General features: G+C 38.7%; 1 protein-coding gene across 1 annotated transcript; it reads left to right on the top strand.

The window, feature by feature from the left end:
• The first annotated feature begins 662 nt into the window (after window positions 1-662).
• On the top strand, window positions 663-20,240 carry GFM2 (GTP dependent ribosome recycling factor mitochondrial 2). Its single transcript, XM_010169930.1, has 20 exons — window positions 663-725; window positions 1,283-1,367; window positions 3,189-3,234; window positions 4,238-4,335; window positions 5,759-5,884; window positions 6,281-6,369; window positions 7,590-7,678; window positions 7,900-7,960; window positions 8,057-8,242; window positions 11,026-11,106; window positions 12,320-12,468; window positions 12,983-13,123; window positions 13,212-13,311; window positions 14,099-14,288; window positions 16,607-16,683; window positions 17,160-17,298; window positions 17,450-17,635; window positions 19,067-19,182; window positions 19,405-19,587; window positions 20,047-20,240. The coding sequence occupies exons 1-20, from the start codon at window positions 663-665 to the stop codon at window positions 20,173-20,175; spliced, it is 2,334 nt and encodes a 777-aa protein (XP_010168232.1). The 3' UTR covers window positions 20,176-20,240.
• The last annotated feature ends 242 nt before the right edge of the window (window positions 20,241-20,482 follow it).

Raw genomic sequence — 20,482 nt, 5'->3', positions numbered from 1 at the left:
GGCTCCAGCAGCAGGTGTGTGGCTCATGGGATGAGGGGGGACGTGAGCCTGTGTGCGGGCCTGGCTCCCGTTGTTGTGAAGCTCTGCCAGGGAGCGTGGTGTCCGTGGAGCTGGGTGTCGGTGTCTCTGAAATCGGCAGCAGCCAGCTGGGAGCGCTTGAGAAGCTTCTGCGCTTGGGCCTTGTGTCGCAGGGGTCTGGCCGATGCTTAAAAGTTCGACGGATTTAATGTTTTCTGTTACTTCTTTCCCACAATATGTCCTTTTCCCTGCCTCCCCTCCTCCTTCAAGATCAGAAAAACTATTTACCCTTCGTTGGTGGGTAACCATTACTCTAGAGCTTATCTGAGCATGAGTGTAAACTCTGATGTTAATTTTTCTGCTTTATTGTTTGCAGATTTCTTTGAGGAATATATTTAGCCTTTGTAGGCCTGCATTTATGCTGCACTTTTAAAGCTTAACATCGTTTTTTCTACAGATCTGACACCACTTTAGCCTGCAGAGCAGTGACCTGAAAAACAATAACCTGATCTAACTTGAAAAAAATGGTGACGTTTCATGATTGATTTGTGTGGATGTAATATAGTTACCTGTTTCCTGTCACAAAGGTTTTGTATGGTGTTTACTTGTCCTGTCAGGGAGCATCTTTAGAGACGGGAGCCAGGATGTTGCGAATTATGAGGAAACTTTTGCTGAATGCATTGAAGTCATCAAGTTTGCGCAGTGAGGTAAACTTCTTAACTTTTTCCCAAATTTTGATACTACCTCTGTGAGCAAAAGAAATACTTGGGTTACCCTGAATATGCTTTTTAAAAAATTTCATTTAAAAATTGTTATCCAAACAGAATGCATAATTTCATGTTGAAATTGTACTTCATCTAAGTCAGAATGTGGAAGTTGAATTTACAGTTTTTCTGTGAACTTTTTTAGTTATCTGTGATTTTGATTACCAAATATTTGTCATTGTTAAATTTATATTATTTACACAAATAATGAGACATATTTAAAATACTGTGGCTACTGACATCATGTTTTGACGTTATCATAGAATTTTACTGGGCTTCCCAAATAATATTGGAATTGGACTTGGTTTAATCCTTGGTGCTACCATCTTCATGCTTCTGCTTCCAAAAAAGCTGGTGTTTTGAGCTTATATAAATATCTAACAACAGTATCAGTTCCTGTAGATATTTTTTTTGTTGTAGTTTTCTACAACTGGCAAAAATGTAGCTACAAAGTAATTACTTGTAATGATAAATATTCTTTTTTTTTTTTTCTTTTTAAGCATATGTTTTTCAGGAAGACAAAAATGAGAGCTGTGAATGAGACACAGCAAAACTGCAGTCTAAGAAACTACAGTTCTCCACCAGGTATAAGTTTAAATTATTTTCTTAATAGTAAGGATTGCTCTAAAACTGAGTAAGAATACTTTCTAATGGTGTTTTAGTGCATTCTTTTAGTTGTTATTTGTAGAATTTGATGTGTGAAGCGCAAACAGAACAGAAGATTCAAGGACTGAAAAGAAGTCTGTTGCATTGCTGCTCTTTTCTCATTAGATGTATGGTATAAACTGTTTAGAAAATAAGAAAAAGAAAAGATATAGATCTATAAGAATTCAGGTCAGTTGTGAAGTGTGTTGGAACCCCTGTCTAGTTGCCTGAAGTATTAATTGGTTATCAAGTAACTGATGATAGCTTGTTGGACAGGAGGAGAAAGACAGGAATCTGATTAAATAGAAGTTTTAAGTTATTGGTAGTGTATTTTCTTTCTAGACTCAGAATAAAATACAGTAAAAAGAATAAGATAAAATAATAAGACTTAGAAAACAAAATTTCAGGTAAAAGGAATTTTTGCTGGCTTTTGAGTAGGTACACTGAGGTTGAATGGAAATCAGTTGATATAGGGTAGCGTTGGGAGTGAGGCCCACATTTTTTACATCAAGATGGAGATGGGAAGAAAATAGTGGTAACTGGTGGGTGACCAACTTATTTAAAAAAAAAAGTTAATGGATTCAGCAGTGTGTATCTTGGCAAAAGTCTTTAACTGGCAGACATGTACCTGAGAAGATGACTTGATAACTTACTCTTAGTTGCTAATGTCAACACAGTTTCTGTTGTTACGTGGTACTGTTTCTATGTAGTTGTCTGTGCAATGTCACTGCTGTCTACTGTATGTATCCCTGTTTTTGCTATGCTGAATACCTCAGCACGTCACTTGGAGGCAGAGCTTCATTCCACACACAAAAAGATATCGTGACTTAGATGAGCAAGAAATCTCAAACATACTAATATGTTACTTTGTGAATTATTTTAGAAATCTGAGAGGAAAAGGTAGTGTTAGTTGGAGTTTTTACTTGAGGTGGTGGTGGCAAGTGTTGGTCAATTTCCAGCCTGCTACCTTGCTTCTCCTAAGATTAGTCTTTCTCCTTATCAAGACATTCACCTACAAGATGCCTCTTTAATATCTCTGGTAAGAGGGACAATCTGTGGATAGTGAAGGAATGTTAGTTTAAATATTGCAAAATTCTGTTTGGCCTATCAAAGATCAACTAAAGTAGTAGGAAAGCGAGTTCCTGAAACACAATTTAAATTACTTGATCAACTGAATTATTGATTAATTTAATTAAAAATTTAGCTTGGCAACTTATTTTCCAACTAAAAAGGGTGTGAGAGAGAAAATAGCTTTCAAGAAAATGTGCATTTAAAACTCCTCAGTCCCATTTTTTCTTAACGTAGGTCAGTTCATGTTTTCTCCCCAAGCATTATGGTGTCTGGCTTCAGTGTTTAAAGGAGAAATTACTTTTGAAATGTGTTATCTAATAGCCAGTTGAGATGAATTTCAGCATTACGGTTGTCTTGAACTGTGGCATGTTTTATTATTAATTCTGCAGAGTAAGATTGTGCTGGTAATACTTTTCTGTGTTGGCTTTTTCCCATTGTTTCTAAACTACAGCTGTTTTGAAGAGTTTCGTGGTTTTTTTAAGAGAGAGAAAGATTTATTGAAAATTAGGTACATATCTTTAGAAATTTGAGGTGATAAGAGGTTACAGATTGTCATGATTTGTGGCTCTGAATCTTTTTTCTTTGTAAGTTTTTAGGATTTTTCTTACATATATTTAATTTTGTTAAAATCTCTCATTTCTACATGGGGATCAGTCTTACAAATTGTTGTTTTGTTGTGTTTGTCTCCAGGTGATGTTAAGTCTCTACGTTCTGTTATTAATCCTGATATATCCAGGTATGTCATGCTAGCTTATTTTTCGGATGTTACTGTCAGTCAGAACAATTGATGTGTTAACAAGTCATGGGTTGTCGCTCTGCCTGTCACATGCATAGCTCATGTGCATGTTCTAAGTTCAAGTTAGTAGTTTTCCTTACTTTTACCATTCTGACATTTCAATACAGAGCAGTTGCCGGTGTCTAGGAGGTCTTAACTCTCTCTTGTTTACATCATCAGAACCAAACCTGGGCTTTTAGGAAAGCTCCAAATCCATGATGGTTGCTGGGAGCTGAGTGAGGGGGAAGGGATATCTTGGTAACTAGACCACCACTGTGGGCAGGGCTGTATACTCTGCGTTCATGGGAGTGCTCAGCCATGCTAGATGAGGGCCTTAGTAATGAGGGCAAGGTAATTAGGGGCTGAGCTGCCAAAGGAATGGCTTGGGTGTGAAGTTCTCTTGGAAGATTACTTCTGTCCTGAGGCTGAATTCAGATAGTGTTAATGGTGAACATAGGGTCTGATCACAGGCCTGTGATGTGCAGAGCTAGTGAAGCAGTTTTGGAAGCTACTGGTGAAGTACTTCAGAAAGGAAGTCTTGGCTGAACAGAATCAAGGACAACTCAATGGGAACTTGGATGCTATGCTATTTGGGGCATAAAGGGTATATATGCAATATGCAATTTCAGGCACCAGGGGTTAGGTACTGGGAGGGACAAGAGGGTGGAGGGGCTTTTTCTGTCTGTGGAGAGGGCAGATGGGTGACGATGAGGCCAAAAAGTGGCCTTTGCCTGAAGCCAAATGTGGAAACTTGTTCCAAAACTCTTGAGTGCTACTGAAAATCCACCATTTCAGCAGTAATGTACTTCAGTATCAGAGTGTACACTGTATCAGATATGCAACAGAGGAAAGATGTTATTCTTCTGGTATACTGTTCTCAGTGAATGTTAGTTTTATGTACAAATAACAGTATCACTGAATAAAAAAATTACCGCAGTAAAAGCAATGTTTTTGCTTTATGCAGAATCCGAAACATTGGCATTATGGCCCACATTGATGCAGGGAAAACTACGACAACAGAGAGAATGCTGTATTATTCTGGATACATAAGAACACTTGGAGGTTAGAAACACTTTTTGAATTTCAGTATGTTTGACAGATTTAATAGCATACAATAACCTGCAATGCATTTAGAGGTTGCTAGTGGAATGCTTAACGTAGAAGCCAGTTGTTCCAGAGTTGTGCTGCAATATAAGGAAATTTTGATGTGCATTCCATTATGTTCTAAGGCAGTTGTACTTTGAGAGATCACAGGTTCATATTTTACTTTTAGTGCATTGATTTGTTTAACATATAATGGAGATGTTCTCTTTGTTTTACTTGTTGCTTATTCTTTGCTTCAGCAGCTCTTAATGGAATTCTTCAAGATTGACAGGGTCACAGCAGCCTCCATTTGTGCTACCTTTTGACCTTTTAAATTTAATTCCCTGTTCTCTACCATGTATGAGAATGATAGAAGATGTTAGGCTTGTGGAGCGGTTGAACTTGGTGGCCTGCTTGTTTAAAAATATGGAGCTGCTTCTCTTTTTTTATAAAAATAAAAAATTGCCCACTAGCAAAAGCTAACCTCTTACTTGTTTGGGGTTTTTTTTGTGTGTGTGCTGTTTTTTTTTTTTTAATTTAAGTTTAGTTTTAACTTAATTACCTTTTAATTACTACATTTAGTTTTAACTTTATTTAACAAAGAGTCTTATGCAGAATACACACTGTGTAGTGGGTACATATATGTACACACACATACTTTTTCTTTATATGCATATATATATACACACACACAAAAGAAAAGTTGTCAGTTTGTGGCAGAAGGGCACAAATCAAATGTTTGCAGGGCTGATTATTCTTTTCTGAGTCACTTGCATACAAATTATCCAGACTTACACCTTCTACACAGCAAGTCAGCCTATGTTTATAATTAACTTGCAGTAACTTCAGTTATCTTCGAAATGCAGTAAAGTTTAGAGAATAGTAAACACCTTTGACAGAGACTCAAAATTCAGCCGTATTCAGGAACAATTCTCCGTGTTATGGAAAAATTCACATTGTAATTGCGCTTATTATATAGCAGAACTTTCATCTGCAGTATATATTCTCAAATTGTGGAAAAGCAACTTAAGAGAACAGTCATATGTAGAAGCTTTTTCACCTGATTTAATCTTTTAATTACTACATTTTAAAGTGTCAGTCACATTCCATACAATTACAGGTTTTTAAAAATTGCACTTTGTTCATGAATTTGGACTTTGCTTTAGTTTTTAAGTTTCTGGTGGTATTACTAGGATTAAGAACAGCAGAAAGGTTGTTGGAATTGCTTGTCTTTGGCTTACAGAGCATATTGTTCCCTGGAAAGGGAGTTTGGGTAAATTAGCTGACATCATTTTCTGAAAAAGGCTAGTTTTTGTAGCTTATACATATATAAAAGGGGCAGTATTTCAGAATCTCTCAGTTCTTGAATTACTTACCTGCCCAACTGTAATCCTGTTCACAGATGTTGATGATGGAGACACAGTGACAGATTTTATGGTACAGGAGCGAGAACGTGGTATTACCATTCAGTCTGCTGCTGTTACATTTGACTGGAAGGACTACAGAATCAATCTGATTGACACCCCAGGTACTGCGCTTCAGCAGCACTCACATTGTTAAGGGAGAGCAGATGAGGTGGGCTGTCATAGAATGTCTTAGTTTTAAATATGGTGCAATACTTAATTGGTTTAATCGCAGCAGTGAAAAGGCCTATACTGAGCTCTGTTCAGCTTTGGCTAATTACTATTTGTTAGTAACGCTAACTACCTTGTTTAAAGTGAGTTCAGACATTTCCACGCTAAATTGCTCTTAGTCTGGGATTGCAATGTAACAATCTTGTGTATTTCAAGGGCTGATGGGTGTATTTCTCTGCAAGAGCAGACGGGGCTGTTTTGACATTATTTAAAAAGAAAAAAAAATTGTAATGCCCTGTTGATGTTGCCTGTTTGAATTATGATGGTATAAAGGGAAGAGTATTTTTTAGGTCATGTGGACTTCACAGTGGAAGTCGAGCGTTGCTTGAGAGTCCTGGATGGAGCTGTAGCGGTGTTTGATGCTTCAGCTGGTGTTGAGGTAAAAATAACTGGTAGATTTTTAAATTTTTTTTGTCCAGTGACTTAAATCAGACTGAAGTAATAGTAATAGTACAGAGATGGTGCTCTTTAATACCTCTTTTGATGCTTTGATAAAAATTCAGCTTCAGGAAGCTGAGCATTTAATTTCAATTCCTGTAGTGTACAAGAATTGCCATGGTAATAAGGGGCAAATAAATGGGATGCCCATTAAAGTCTGTGAGTTTTTTTGTTGTTTTGTTGCTGTCCTTTACAAACGTTGATTGAGGTAGATGCTTCTGGCTAGTTCCACTAGTGGAAAGAAATGAATATCTGTTCATTTCTCACTTTTAGATTTCATGTAGAAGATGAGTAATTTTCAGCCAGAATTTCTCCATCCCCAGGGGCCTATTTAACATGCCTTTTGGGGCATAGTGCAGAAAAGGTGGAGGCAGGCTGGAATTCGACATTTTAGCATGAGATGTTTGAGTAGTTCAATCCTGTAGAAAAGTTTAATAAATATTGTGAAATCACTGTGTTCCATGGAGGGTACCTTTTTCTTAGATGAGGGATGAGAGAACTCTTGATTGGTGTGAGTCACATTATTTAACTTGCTACTGGAAAGCATTTAGGTACCATTGTATCTGAACCTGAACTGAGTAACAGCCCCCACCCCGCCAACAAAACAATTAGATGTGCTTGTGGTTTTCTAAACTGTGTAGGAAGTTCTCACAGTATTTCCATGTATTGGTAAGAGACTATTTCTGAATCTGAACTGGTTTTCATATATACTTGTTTTCACTTTCAAATAAGTGTGTATCATAAATGGCTCAGCAGTACACAAGTTACTAGCAGTACTTAGTACTTACAGTAGGTTCTGGTGTTGTACGTGTAGCCACAGAAATGCTTGCCTGTGTGTGCTTAAGTATCTTGACAATGAAGTCTTAAGTCTCTACATTACTGAGTTTTTTCCAAATATATCCCCTCCAATGCTTAGTTTCATTCTGTGTTCTCTTGCTGGTATGCCTTGTGTGCCCTTAGGGAAGGACAAGGAATGACTACAGCTGAGAGAAGAGATGAGACGAAGCTGCTTGTGGAGTTCATCTGTGCTGCTAGATACAGGATTGTTGCAACACATTCAGCGCAGTTCCCTCCGTACTCCAGACTCAGTCCCTCAGTGGTTGTGAGGAGTGTGTAGTTCGGCTCTCAGCACTAATGTTTCCATTTTGTCTTTTGCTTTAGGCCCAAACTCTGACAGTGTGGAGACAAGCAGACAAACATCAGATACCACGAGTTTGCTTTTTGAACAAGATGGACAAAACCAGGGCGAGGTATTTAGAGAGTTAATGGAATAAATGCTAAAAACCTTGTAAGAGACCTTGTATCTAATCAAGTTAAAGTTTTTCTGTTAAGCATAAACTAAGCCAGTTACGTACATAGGCGTATTTTTGTGTAATTTTAGGAGTAGTTTTTGCAGTAAATAAAGAATTATAAACCTATTTTGCTATATCATTGATAGTAATATGTAATAGTATATCTTGTTTTAATATAGTTTTACATATGCTGTTGAGAGTATCAAACAGAAGTTGAAGACAAAACCTTTGCTTTTACAGGTAAGCCTGGAAATGAAATGTTTATTTGCTTTCTTTCAAATGGAACTCCTTTCCTAATTTTTTTGCAGCTGTCTAAAATCTTCACTGTATTTGCAGTTGCCCATTGGGGAAGCCAAGACCTTCAGAGGACTGGTTGATGTTGTGACTAAGGAACAAATCATTTGGAAACCTACTTCTGATATGGATGATGGAAAAAAATTTGAGCAAAAGCCACTGCTGGAGGCTGATGATCCCAGCCTGTTCCAAGAAGTCCAGGATGCCAGAAATACCTTAATAGAACAAGTAAAGTTCTAAAGTAAATGCATAATATATTTAATACCGTTATTTAGAACAGTAGAAGAAACAGGCTGAAAGGGACTTCTGGAGGTGTGTGGTGCAGTGACCTGCTCAAAGCAGGGCTAACTTCAGCATTCGATGAGGTTGCTCAGGCCTTGGTCAGTTGGGTTCTCAAGTCTCTAAGGATGGTGATTACAACCTGTCTAGTCAGCCTGTCCCACTGCTTGGTTGTTGTTGTAGTGAAAAGTTATTTCTTTCTGTCTGAGGTGAATTTACCATGTTCCAACCTGCTACAATGCTACTTGTCCTTTCTTTGTGTGCCTTGTAGAAGAATCTGTCTCTCTTTTTCCCTGAAGCAGGCCCACCACCAACACCATTTCAAGTAGTAGGAGACAGCATTTGCATCCTGCCTTAGCCTCTCCAAGTTAGACAAACCCATCTCTCTGGGCCTCCAGCTGCACTCCAAACACGTTACTGGTTTTCCACTGGATTCCCTGCAGTTTCTCAGTATCTTTTGTGCTAGGGAACCTAAGAGCAGTGTTTTAGATGCAGCTTCACAAACGCAGGGTAAAGGGTGCTAACCACTTGTCCCAATCCACTGGCTATACTCTTGCTGATGCAGCCCAGGATGCAGTTGTCCTTTGTCACTGGAAGGGGATGCTGCCAACTCATGCCCACTTGTCCAGCAGGTTCATCTGGTTGACTTCTGCAGAGCTGTCTCCTAGCTAGCTGATGCCTGCTCTGTATCACCACATGGATTTGTTCTGTCCCAGGTGTAAGATTTGGCATTTATCCTTATTGAACTAATTTCACATTTTCTTCACTTCCTTTCCATCTGTCAAATACACTTAATGCGCATTGGAAATTTTAGTATGTGATGGTAAAACATGCTGAATACAGAGAGTTGGACTCCCTGGCTGTACAATATGTCCATAAAATGGAAAATTCTCCCTTTATAAAGAGGGAACTGACGAAACCAGACACTACGTGTAGCATTCAGTTGGCTAACATAGTACCTTGTACTGCCTTATATGCTGTATTTACATTCACACGAAGCCTGGCAGATGTGATCCTGAACGTGCAGGATATCCATACCCTTCTGGAGTGGCAGCTAGAAACTGGATGTGATGTTGCAGGCTGGTCGAAATGGCACTCAAATATGGCACACTTGTTCCAGATTCACCCAAAAAGTCCATGGGAGAAATGAGAAAAGAATAGTATAAATATTTAATTAATACAGATTGTCATAGTGTGAAGCTAAGAAAGATAATAGGAACTTGATATAGATACCAGGTTTTGCACAGTTGACAGTTTAGAAGGGCTAAAGAACAGGATTAATGGAAGTAAATTAGTAATTTGCCTGTTGAGCAGTGCAAAACATTTGAAATAGTTTGTTCGGAGTGTTTTTCTTACCCTCCACAGGACATTTTAAGGTCCCACATTATTTTGTGTCATTTATATAACAGTACTGTAAGATTTTGTTGTATTTGTGTAATTGAGACTCTAAGCAAATCTTCTCTCCCAGTAAAAAGGGTTTTTTTATTACTTTCTGTTTTCTTACATACAACTTAAAAGTGTAGTAGTGATTACATTTGAATGCATGCTTTTATAAGCAAAAATATAGGAGGTTAGCAACTATTTTTATCTTGGATATTGATCCATTTTGCTGGAAGGGCTGCCCTCCACACAACTTTTAATAACACTGTGCAAATGCATAAACACATGATGCTAGGCTTTCAGTTTCTTTTGAAATATCAAAATCAGAGACATTTATTGTGTATTGCTCTAAAACATATGTACAATCTGGTTTTCAGAATTTTCAGGTTTTAAGTTATTACTCAGCCTCTTATCTGAAGAAATGTATTATCAGGTGGAAAGCTTTGTAAGAACAGTGTTGGGGTTTTTTTTCCCTTTTTTTCTGGGCCCTTCCTGAAGCGGGAAGGGATGGACCAGTAGTGTCATAATTGAGATGGCCTTGTGTTCATAAAATATTTTTTTGTATGCTTTCTGTTCTATTAACACTCTTTATGGGAAACACTGTAAAATTTACTAGTGCTAATAGCAGCCATCTTGCACACTGCTTTCACTTAATTAAATGAACGCTTTCCTTTATCTCTCCTGTTTTAACTGTTCACGTGATTGGACTTCTGACTGCTTACCAACGACTCATGTCAGTATTGGGTCCTTTTGCTGTCGTAGCCACTAGAGGGGCACACTGCCTTCCTGCACATAGAGTGTCCTGGGTCTATGACAGTGCAAGGATGTATGTGAGGTGAGGTTTAAAGAGTAGTTAATTTATTTGTCAAGCAAAGTGGCACAATTTGAAAACATAGATGAGCTCTTGGACCTACAAGCCTTTGATGTGAAGAAGGTCAAAGTGCCCTGAAGGCTTGTCTCTTTTTTTCCAGCTGTGTGTCTTTTGCCTTGCAAAGGTTACTTGCTGCTCACTTCAGACTTCCCCTTGTTTGCAGATCTGAAATAGGTTCAGTTATACCCTTCATGGCTGTCACTGTGTGGCTGCAGGTTGTTTCAGTTTCAGTACAAGCATTCTGTCTCCCACTGATGTTTTGCCTGACAGCAGCTTTTAAAGTTGACTTTAATGTTTTTTCCTCTGTCCTTTCTTGAAACCTGCATTTCCATAATTTTCTGTGGCTTGAGTTTATGATCTCTGATGTCTTTAAAGGCTTTGTTCCTGCTCTGTTTGCCCGTATATCCTAAATAACTTAAGATTTGTGACTTGTTGGTAAAAACTGCTATATGCCAAATAATAAAGAACTATTCTGTTATAGGTTGCAGATCTGGATGATGAATTTGCTGAACTGGTTCTAGGTGAATATAGTGAAAATTTTGACTTAATACCAGCTGACAAGGTAATTTTTACATTTCACTATTTATAAACAAGTTATATTATTCTGGAGGGCTGGGTTTTTCTTCCTTTGGCAATCACAGATGATTATTTTGCAGAGGTGCATTTTTTAATTAAAAAAAAAAAATCACACCAGCTTTTGTAGTGAATTTACTGTACTGTGTATATGGGACAAAGTATTTTCAAGCTTAATGTGTATTTTCATAGAATCATAGAATCATAGAATGGTTTGGGTTGGAAGGGACCTTAAAGATCATCTAGTTCCAACCCCCTGCCATGAGCAGGGACACCTTACACTAGATCAGGTTACTCAAAGCCTCATCCACCCTGGTCTTAAACACTTCCAGGGAGGGGGCATCTACAACCTCTTTGGGCAACCTGTTCCAGTGTCTCACCACCCTCACACTAAAGAACTTCTTCCTGATATCTAATCTAAACCTCCCCTCTTTCAGTTTAAAGCCATTCCCCCTAGTTCTGTCATTAACTGCCCTAACGAAAAGTCCCTCCCCAGCTTTCTTATAGGCCCCCTTCAGGTATTGGAAGGCCGCTATAAGATCTCCCCTAAGCCTTCTCTTCTCCAGGCTGAACAGCCCCAGCTCTTTCAGCCTGTCAGCCTGCATTTTATATGATAATGCACTTATATAATCTTGCAATTATATATATGCAGTTATATCATAGAGCATTATCTAGGCACAATTATGCTAGGCACAATTTTAAAAGTAGAGTACCTTTGTTCAGGAAGGGATTTTTTTTTTTAATTTTATTTTTGAAAGGTAGGCTGCTGTGAAAGAGTTTGGGGAAAGGTGAATGGAATTTCCAGGTAGACTCAGGGCAGTTTGTGTCCAGGCTGCTGGTTCTTACTAACAAAAGTAGCGTCTCAACTGCTATGAATTAGTTGTATCTTCAGACACTGCATGCTGGAAGTGGTGAGGTACAATATTCTGGATTAAAAGAACTGTTAGAAAAAGAACAAGAACAGCTGCAGATCTGCGTGAAATGTTTAGAAATCTTAAAAGCAATGTCTTCTGTTTTAGTGTCTAAACCTCTGGGTTTATGGTTTGAAGCTCATTAAAAGCAGTGAAAGGAGTTTGCATGAGTGATACTTGCAGACATACCTTTTAACTTTTGGTGATTCATTAGCAATATCTGGTAGCTGGAGTGCAATTTAAGACTAAATTGTAGTTCCCACATTAACAGAAAGCAATTATTTTTTGCAGTTACAGTCTGCTATCCGCAGAGTCACGCTAGCGCAGAAAGCGGTCCCTGTACTGTGTGGCAGTGCGCTGAAGAACAAGGGAGTGCAGCCCTTGCTGGACGCTGTTACTATGTACTTGCCAGCACCTAATGAGCGTTCGTATGAGTTTCTGTAAGTACAGGGAGGAAAGGAGGGTCAGAAAAAAGGAAAAATAATTAGGAAAGCATAAATGGAGAAAATGAAAAATACTAACAAAGCATTCATGTCTCTAAAAATGTTTACTGTTTTTAGGTACTAAATAACAGTAAAGATGTGTGGACACACAAATGCACTTGAGTACTGAACCTGCTTTGGTCACTGCTACTGGAATTGTATGCATTTAACTCCAGTGGTCAGACTTGCACTTTAGAGTTCTAAAGTCTATTTTTAATCTGAGGATATTGTCACTTTACAAAATTGGGGGTCTAGGGATCATCTTTAGTGTTGACTGAGACACATCTTACATATCCTGCTGGAGCTGGAACACCTTAGGTTAATATTTTTTGGTATAAATTATGATTTTAAAAAATGGCCTCTATTAACATTACAACATATCACTTCTTAAATAAGTGGAAATTTAGGTAAATGTGAATTTGAGTGGATTAATCCTACAAGTATGCTTTTTGTTGTGCTTTTTATTCTGCAGACAATGGTACAAGGATGACCTGTGTGCCCTAGCGTTTAAAGTTCTCCATGATAAATGTCGTGGACCATTAGTTTTCATTCGCGTTTACTCAGGTTCACTGAAACCTCAATCAGCTGTATACAATATTAACAAAAGTTGCACGTAAGTAAGGTAGAGGTGTGGTTTGTGTGGCATTGGAATGTCTGTTGAAGTCCCGAGTAAGAGAGTAATACAAGAATTTCATTTTCAGGGAAAGAATGAGCCGAGTGCTCCTGCCTTTTGCTGATCAGCAAATTGAAATACCATCACTAATGCCTGGCAACATTGCCCTTACTGTTGGGTTAAAACAGGTAATGGAAAATACTGACTCTGTAAGGGAGCTTGTTTTACTAGTGTGGTTTCTGCTTCTATGGTATTGTATCTCAGATGTGTTCTTGATTATTGTGACATATGTAAACTTGCTTTGTTTGAAGTACGTGTACATGTACTTCCTCCTAAAATGAAATGTTATAATGTACAAACATCAGTAACTGACCTGGGAGTTGCAGTGCTGATTACATGGAAAGGACTGAAAACCAAAGGTGTATCTTAGTAGGGTTCTGAGCTTGTATTTATATTGTAACTCTTAAAATCCATGTAATGCCATGGAGAGACCTCCTTTGGGGAACAAGGGTGATGTTGCAAATAAGTTACCCAAAAGCAACAATTTAACTTAAATTCAAATAAGTTTGTTTCCTGCCTGCTTCTGTTAGTTTCCTAATTCAGCATTTTATTGTCTGAATAGGCTGCCATAGGTCTCATTTGCACAGATTTTCTAAAATGTAACCAATTTTGGCATGCATAAGCAAATTTTCATTTACCAATACTGGTCTTTGTGGCTTTATCTTGACAGGGAAGTTAGATTTAAAATGCAGTAAATTGGACAAAGAAATGTTAGTCTCAATTTGAGCACAGTTTTTCCTCTTCCAGATCATTTTAGTTATTTGAAGAGAGAAGTTACAGTAATAAATAAATAACTGGAGTTTAACACAAGTGGTTATGAGGAAGAGAAATGGTCAAGGGTTGTGGGGGCTTGTTTGTTTGCTTTCATATCCTCCTTCTTCTGTGCCTTGTGGGTCACGGGGTGTTGATCTATAGAGTGCCACTGGAGATACCATAGTGTCATCAAAGGCTTCAGCAGTAGCTGCGGCACGTCGAGCTGGAAGGGATGCTGGGAGAGAGAAGAGGTCTACCAGTGACATAGAGAGCCTTCTGCTGGCAGGCGTTGAGATCCCTGACCCAGTCTTCTTCTGTACAATTGAACCTCCTTCAATGGCCAAACAACAAGGTACAACATAGCTACTTAAGGATGTGATAAGATATTCTACAAATTAGGCATTCAAGCATAACCATATTCTCATGTGGAAGGAACAATGCTCGTCCCCAATCCATGCACACCTGCTTGACATGAGTGAGTTGCACAAATTTATCAATTGGTGATCTAATAAGGCTGTTTTTGGTGTTTTGCAGAGATGATATATTTTAGATCATGGTTGTCAGATCCTTTGCGATTACTACGTCAAGCAGTACTAGCACTTTTCTAGGTTTTGTGTCTACAAAAGTAGTAGTTCTTCATTTTGAAAGAAGAGATGAGGCACTTTCATTTCCTACTGTCATGCTTAGTTTGCTGCCATCATGCTGGTGTAATGTACATAGTCCTGAGTACAAATAACCTTGAAATGTGTTGGGTTTGTTTGGGGTTTTTTTGTTGTTGTTTTTTTCAGTCAGCACTCACAGTTTTACTCTTTGATGCAAAGTCTTCACTTACCAAGACTTCTGTGTGTCTAGTTAGGGTTTACCTATGCAGTGTGACCTGTAATCACATAATCACAGAATTACCTAGATTGGAAAAGACCTTTAAGATCATTGAGTCCAGTCATTAGCCTCACACTGACAAGTCCCCAACTAAACCATGTCCCTAAGCACTACATCTATGCAACTCTTAAATACCTCCAGGGATGGGAACTCCACCACTGCCCTGGGCAACTCTTTCCAAAGCCTGATAACCCTTTCAGTAAAGAAATTCTTCCTAATATCCAACCTAAACTTCCCTTGGTGCAGCTTGAGGCCATTTCCTCTCATTCTGTCACTTGTTACTTGGGAGAAGAAACCAACACCCACTTCTACATCCTCTTTTCAGGTAGTTGTAGAGAGCAACAAGGTCTTCCCTCAGCTTCCTTTTCTCTAAGCTAAACAAACTCAATTCTCTCAGCTGCTCCTTGTAAGACATGTGCTCCAGGCCCTTCACCAGCTTCGTTGCCCTTCTCTGAGCACACTCCAGCACCTCAATGTCCTTCTTGTAGTGAGGGGCCCAAAACTGAACACAGAACTCGAGATGCCTCCTCACCAGAGCTGAGTAGAGGGGTAAGATAACTTCCGTGGCCCTACTGGCCACACTATTCCTGAGCCAGCAGTGTGCTCAGGTGGCCAAGAAGGCCAGTGGCATCCTGGCTCACCTTCAGCGAGCTATCAGTCAACACCCCCAGGTCCCTCTCTGCCCAGCAGCTTTCCAGCCACTCCTCCCCAAGCCTATAGGGTTGCATGGGATTGTTGTGACCCAGGAGCAGGACCCAGCAATTGCCCTTGTTGAACCTCATACAGTTGGCCTCAGCCCATGGATCCAACCTGTCCAAGTTCCTCTGCCGAGCCTTCCTACCCTCAAGCAGATCAACACTCCCACCCAGCTTGGTGTCATCTGCAAACTTACTGAGGGTGCACTCAGCCCCCTCATCCAGATCATTGATAAAGATGTTAAACAGGACTGAGCGCTGGGGAGATCTTACTGCCTTTCCCAAGAATCTGTACCAGAGAACTTGGTTATTTGACTCTTTTTGGAAATACATACTTTAAACTCTGTATCTTCACTCCAGCTGAGCTAAGCTTGGCTGGGGTGAAGCGGGGGAAGGGTCAGTACTAGTATAGTATGATGGAATGGAGCAAGGTAGAATGCAGATTTGGAGCAACACGTCTCCAGGGTGAGCCACCGGGTTGTAAGGTGTTCCTGGTTTTGGGGAGTTTGCATGTTTTGTTTTGTGGGGTTTTTTGTTTGGTTTTGTGTTTGTTTGGGTTTTTTTCCCCCAAAGACTGTAAGGTAGAGAAAAACAGTCTCAGCTCTGAGTTCATCATTCTGTAGCTGATTTCCTCAGCTGTTAAAATAATGGGGAATCAGAGAACAGTCATTTACATTTGAACCTTTTCATTTGAATCAATCTAGAAATATTTAGGCAAATCATATAAGAGTGAGTTGACATATTTTTTCTTATCTGTAAAAAGGGAGCAGTACTTTTTACTGACTTGAAGCACTTACAGGTTCCCTTCTATCTTCACACAAGTGAAAAAATATCACTCTGAAACTGAAAATTATTAACTATTTAATAATTAAATAAGCACTCTATAGTGTGCAGTTAACTTGTTGGAGATAATCATAAGTTGCAAGTTGCTTGTAATTAGAGCTGACTTTGTTTGCCAAAATCCGTGCTTCTCTAGAGTCCTTTTGATTCTGAGAGTAAGATTTGACTCTCTGAGGAAAGTGATGTTCAGAAAATTCACTGTGATTCTCAAATTACTGAAGTCTCCTTAGATACAATGTTTGATATTTATGTACAGACTTGGATAATGCTCTGAGCTGCCTTCAGCGTGAAGATCCAAGTTTAAAAGTGAAGCTAGATCCGGACACAGGACAAGTAAGATGAATCTCCTATTGCTCACCTTATAACCAAGCTCTATTTTAGAACTGTCAGGACTATCCTTCAGTTAGTTCATTTACATATGGAGATTTTTTTGAATATAAAGGACTTTCTAAATATTCCTGTCATATATGTACAAAGTTCTGTGCATCAAACTAAAACGGAAACTTGTGCTTTACAGAGTAGAGGAAGTCATCCTGTGCTGTGCGTGTTTTTAACCATTCTATACTTTTAAAAGTTTGAATTACATAGTCTGTAAGGTAATGTAAGGTGACTTTTATTGTAGTGGTCGCAATTACCCTGTCACTTACATGGTGTTGATGTCAGATGACCTAAATCAGGCCCATTTTCTCTCTAGGCTCCTTAGAATTTGAAATATTTGTGAGACTATTAAAAGCATGCAAGTCCTTGCTTAAATGTTTGTTATTGAAACCTGAGTTTTGCATGTTTTTCTTCTACTGTCTTCTTAATAGACTATTCTTTGTGGCATGGGAGAACTACACATAGAGATCATTCATGACCGAATCAAACGTGAATATGGAATTGAAACTTATTTGGGACCTCTTCAGATAGCGTACAGAGAAACCATACTGAATGCTGCCCAAGCTACAGGTAATGAGTGAACGGAAGGAACACCTTGATTCTGGTTTTGTAGCTTGATTTACTTTAAATGATCTTATGAGTAACTTTTAGATGAATTTTATCTATTAGGGTTTTTTCCAAATGATTCTGTTGCTTTTTTTTTTTTTTTTTCCCCCTGTAGATGTATTGGACAAAACAGTGGGAGATAAAAGACACTTTGTTACTGCAGAGTTAGAGGTGAGGCCCACGTTAGGGGAGAGAGCAATGACAAAACCTGTCATTGAGTATGCTGCGAGTGTCGTTGAAGTGCTACCCAAAGAACTCCAAGGAGCTGTAGAAAATGGAATTACGAATTCATGCATTCAAGGTAAAGGAAGTGCTATGACAGCTATACTGGTCTAACATTTCTGTAAGAAGCAATTAATAAGTTTCTAGGAGGGAAAACTCTGTGGTGGCTTGAAAACTAAAAGATAGTACATATTAACATTAGATGCCAAGGAAAATTCTCAACTTTCCTAATTTCCTTAACTGCAGAAATCACCAACCACTCCCTTCCCTATGCCAGGAATGGAAATCAGCAAGCCTTTGGTTTTAAGTTTGGTATCTTCTCAGTCACTCAACAGTGAGCTTGGGGTTCTTTTGGTTTTTTAATCTGGTGTAAAAGAAGGTGTTTACTTGATGACATCACGTAAACCACAACGATATGACAGAAGTGGTTTCAGAGGCCAACATGCACATACCGTACTTCTATTAGAGTTACTGATGTTTGGGGTTTTTTTATTATTATTTTCAAATATGTGAAATCCATTTAAGTATACAATAAGAACCCTTACCTAATCGCAAAGTACAGGCTTTCTAAAGGACTAAAAGCATCCTAAAGCATCCTATTTTACATTTGATTAAAAATAGAAGTATTTAACAACTTCTGGACAAAGAACTCTCCCTTACAGTAAAATTAACAGACAGTGAACTGAGAATTGCTCTAGCAGCAGCAGCATGAGGTGTTTTTTCCATGTTGTGTCTTTCATCTCTAGCTGTGGAATGAGTCTTGACTGAGTGCTTTCTTCACACTCCCTGAAGACACTGCAGAATTGTGCTGTCTCCAGCCTAAAAATTAATGCCATTAAGTGCTTAAAAAAAAAAAAAATCTGGCCATGTTCTCTGTAGGAAAAAAGAAAAAAAGCTGTGCATTTTTTCCTGGATGTGGTTCAGGCCTCCCATCCAGTCTGAGTTTTTGTTCGGGTTGAGAGTCCTGGGTTGAAGGGACATAACCTACCTAGGACACTAGATGTGGTTCATCCCTCTTGGCATTGAGTTAAGCCTGCAATTTTGGTAGTGGGTTAGTATCAGGCTTTGCTGTGATCACATTGTGTTGAAAAATAAAACACAGAAGATATTCTGGCTTCTCGTTAAACAAAAGCTTTCACTACTCTTTCAAATGAGGTCTTGTTTCAATAGACAAGTTTTAGATATTAAAATGTATTAAAAAATAACTTCATTTTTGGGAATGGTTATATGGATGAGCACACTTGGGAACTTCTGTTTCTGAAGATTATCTGTGCTTTTGGTAAAGAATGTAAGGAAGTATGAGTCTGCATTCCTTTGTCTCTTTTGGCAAAGCTAGGTAATGACAAAATCACACCATGAGGAAAAGGACCAGTAGACATGCCCCTGGGGGGAGGAAAGGGAAAGTGAGAAGCTCTGAATTAATCCTGAAACTTTTTTGCACGTGTCTTAATATTCTGACAAACAAATGTCCTTTTTGTTTGTTTGTTTGTTTTTTTCCTTTTTCTGGTAGGACCCTTGCTTGGATTCCCGGTTCAGGGTATAGATGTGACAGTGCAATCACTGACAGTGCATCCTGACACCTCCCACACAATGATATCAGCCTGTGTCTCCCGTTGCATGCAGAAGGTACAGTGAAACTGTAAGCTGCTGTAGAGCACAGGAGCATGACACACTACTGGGAAAACATGTATACCAGTATCTGGTAATTGTTCTTCTCTGACATCATAATGCCCTCACTGGGGACTTTATAGCTTTTGGAAGTAAAGAATTTGAGAGTTATTTAAGTAATTATGCCAATTTTCTTTAAAAAAAAAGAAGTCAATGTAACTCTACTCCTCTTCCATGTAGGCTTTGAAAAAAGCTGGTATACAAATACTGGAGCCCCTGATGAACCTAGAAATCACAGTAAGTGAAGATCATCTCAGCGCAGCACTCGCTGACCTTGCACAGCGGAGAGGTAGTATTCAGGAAATCCAGAGTCGTCAAGATAACAGGGTTGTGGTTGCTGCTGTTCCACTAGCAGAAATGATGGTATGTGATGATCTCATTAACATGCAAATTGATCTTTTTTTATATGCTTAAAAAGAATTGGGGTTCAGTTCACTTTTCCTGTTGTTATGTATGAATGAGTTTGGAATGGATGTTTTTTATTTTATTTTAATTATTGAAGCTCTGAAGCAAGTGCCCACAAATCTAATAGTGGTTTTGTGCCTGATTTAGATTGTTAAACCATCATGTTTTCAACTGTAAGTCAAAGCAGTAGTAAATATTACTACAAGAGGTTTTACAGCGAATAATACTTGAAAAAGTGTATTATTAGGTTGACTCATGTATACATTGCACTTTTAATACAGTAATATTAAAAAAATTAACTTACTAATATGTTGCAGTATACTCTCTCTCTCTATGTCTGTGACCTAAGCAGCTCTGTGTGCTAAGTATCTTCCCTTTATCCTAAATTGAGTGACGTATGTTCTGTGTTTTGTCCAGGGCTACTCAACAGTTTTGCGTTCTCTAACATCAGGCTCAGCAACCTTCACTTTGGAGCTTGCAAGTTATCAAGCCCTGAACAGTCAAGAGCAAAGTGCACTTCTTCAGAGGAGGATGGGGTTGGTGTGATTGCTTCACGCTGCAGAACATTAATGGTATTTTCTGTCCTCTCTGTTAAGTATTTTCAGGAGCCTATTTATGTACAGCAGTATGTCCTTCTGGGACCAGGTGGTTGTGGTAAATGGTGAATTATCAACTGTATGAGCAGACTGTGCTTTTAACTGTCCAAGGGAAGGTTCAAAAGACAGTGTTCTTCTGGCACAGCCTTGCAACTGCAAAGCAGCTGAACCAGAGGTGGAACCACAATTTGCTGCTTTGCAAATTCTTATCTCATAGATACCTGCCATGAGATGTGATGCAAATCCTTTTCATAGAA

Source organism: Antrostomus carolinensis, unplaced genomic scaffold (assembly GCF_000700745.2).
Source record: "Antrostomus carolinensis isolate BGI_N321 unplaced genomic scaffold, ASM70074v2 scaffold19996, whole genome shotgun sequence".
In the NCBI taxonomy this organism is placed as follows: domain Eukaryota; kingdom Metazoa; phylum Chordata; class Aves; order Caprimulgiformes; family Caprimulgidae; genus Antrostomus; species Antrostomus carolinensis.
Note: the sequence above shows the minus strand (reverse complement) of the source record. Positions and strands in the feature narration are given on the sequence as shown.

Bases quoted from the DNA above. Each gene is read 5' to 3' on its own strand.
- GFM2 (XM_010169930.1), top strand. From the start codon at position 663: ATGTTGCGAATTATGAGGAAACTTTTGCTGAATGCATTGAAGTCATCA. The intron at 4,336-5,758 runs GTTAGAAACACT...TCCTGTTCACAG, and splicing joins ATACATAAGAACACTTGGAG to ATGTTGATGATGGAGACACA. The intron at 6,370-7,589 runs GTAAAAATAACT...CTTTTGCTTTAG, and splicing joins ATGCTTCAGCTGGTGTTGAG to GCCCAAACTCTGACAGTGTG.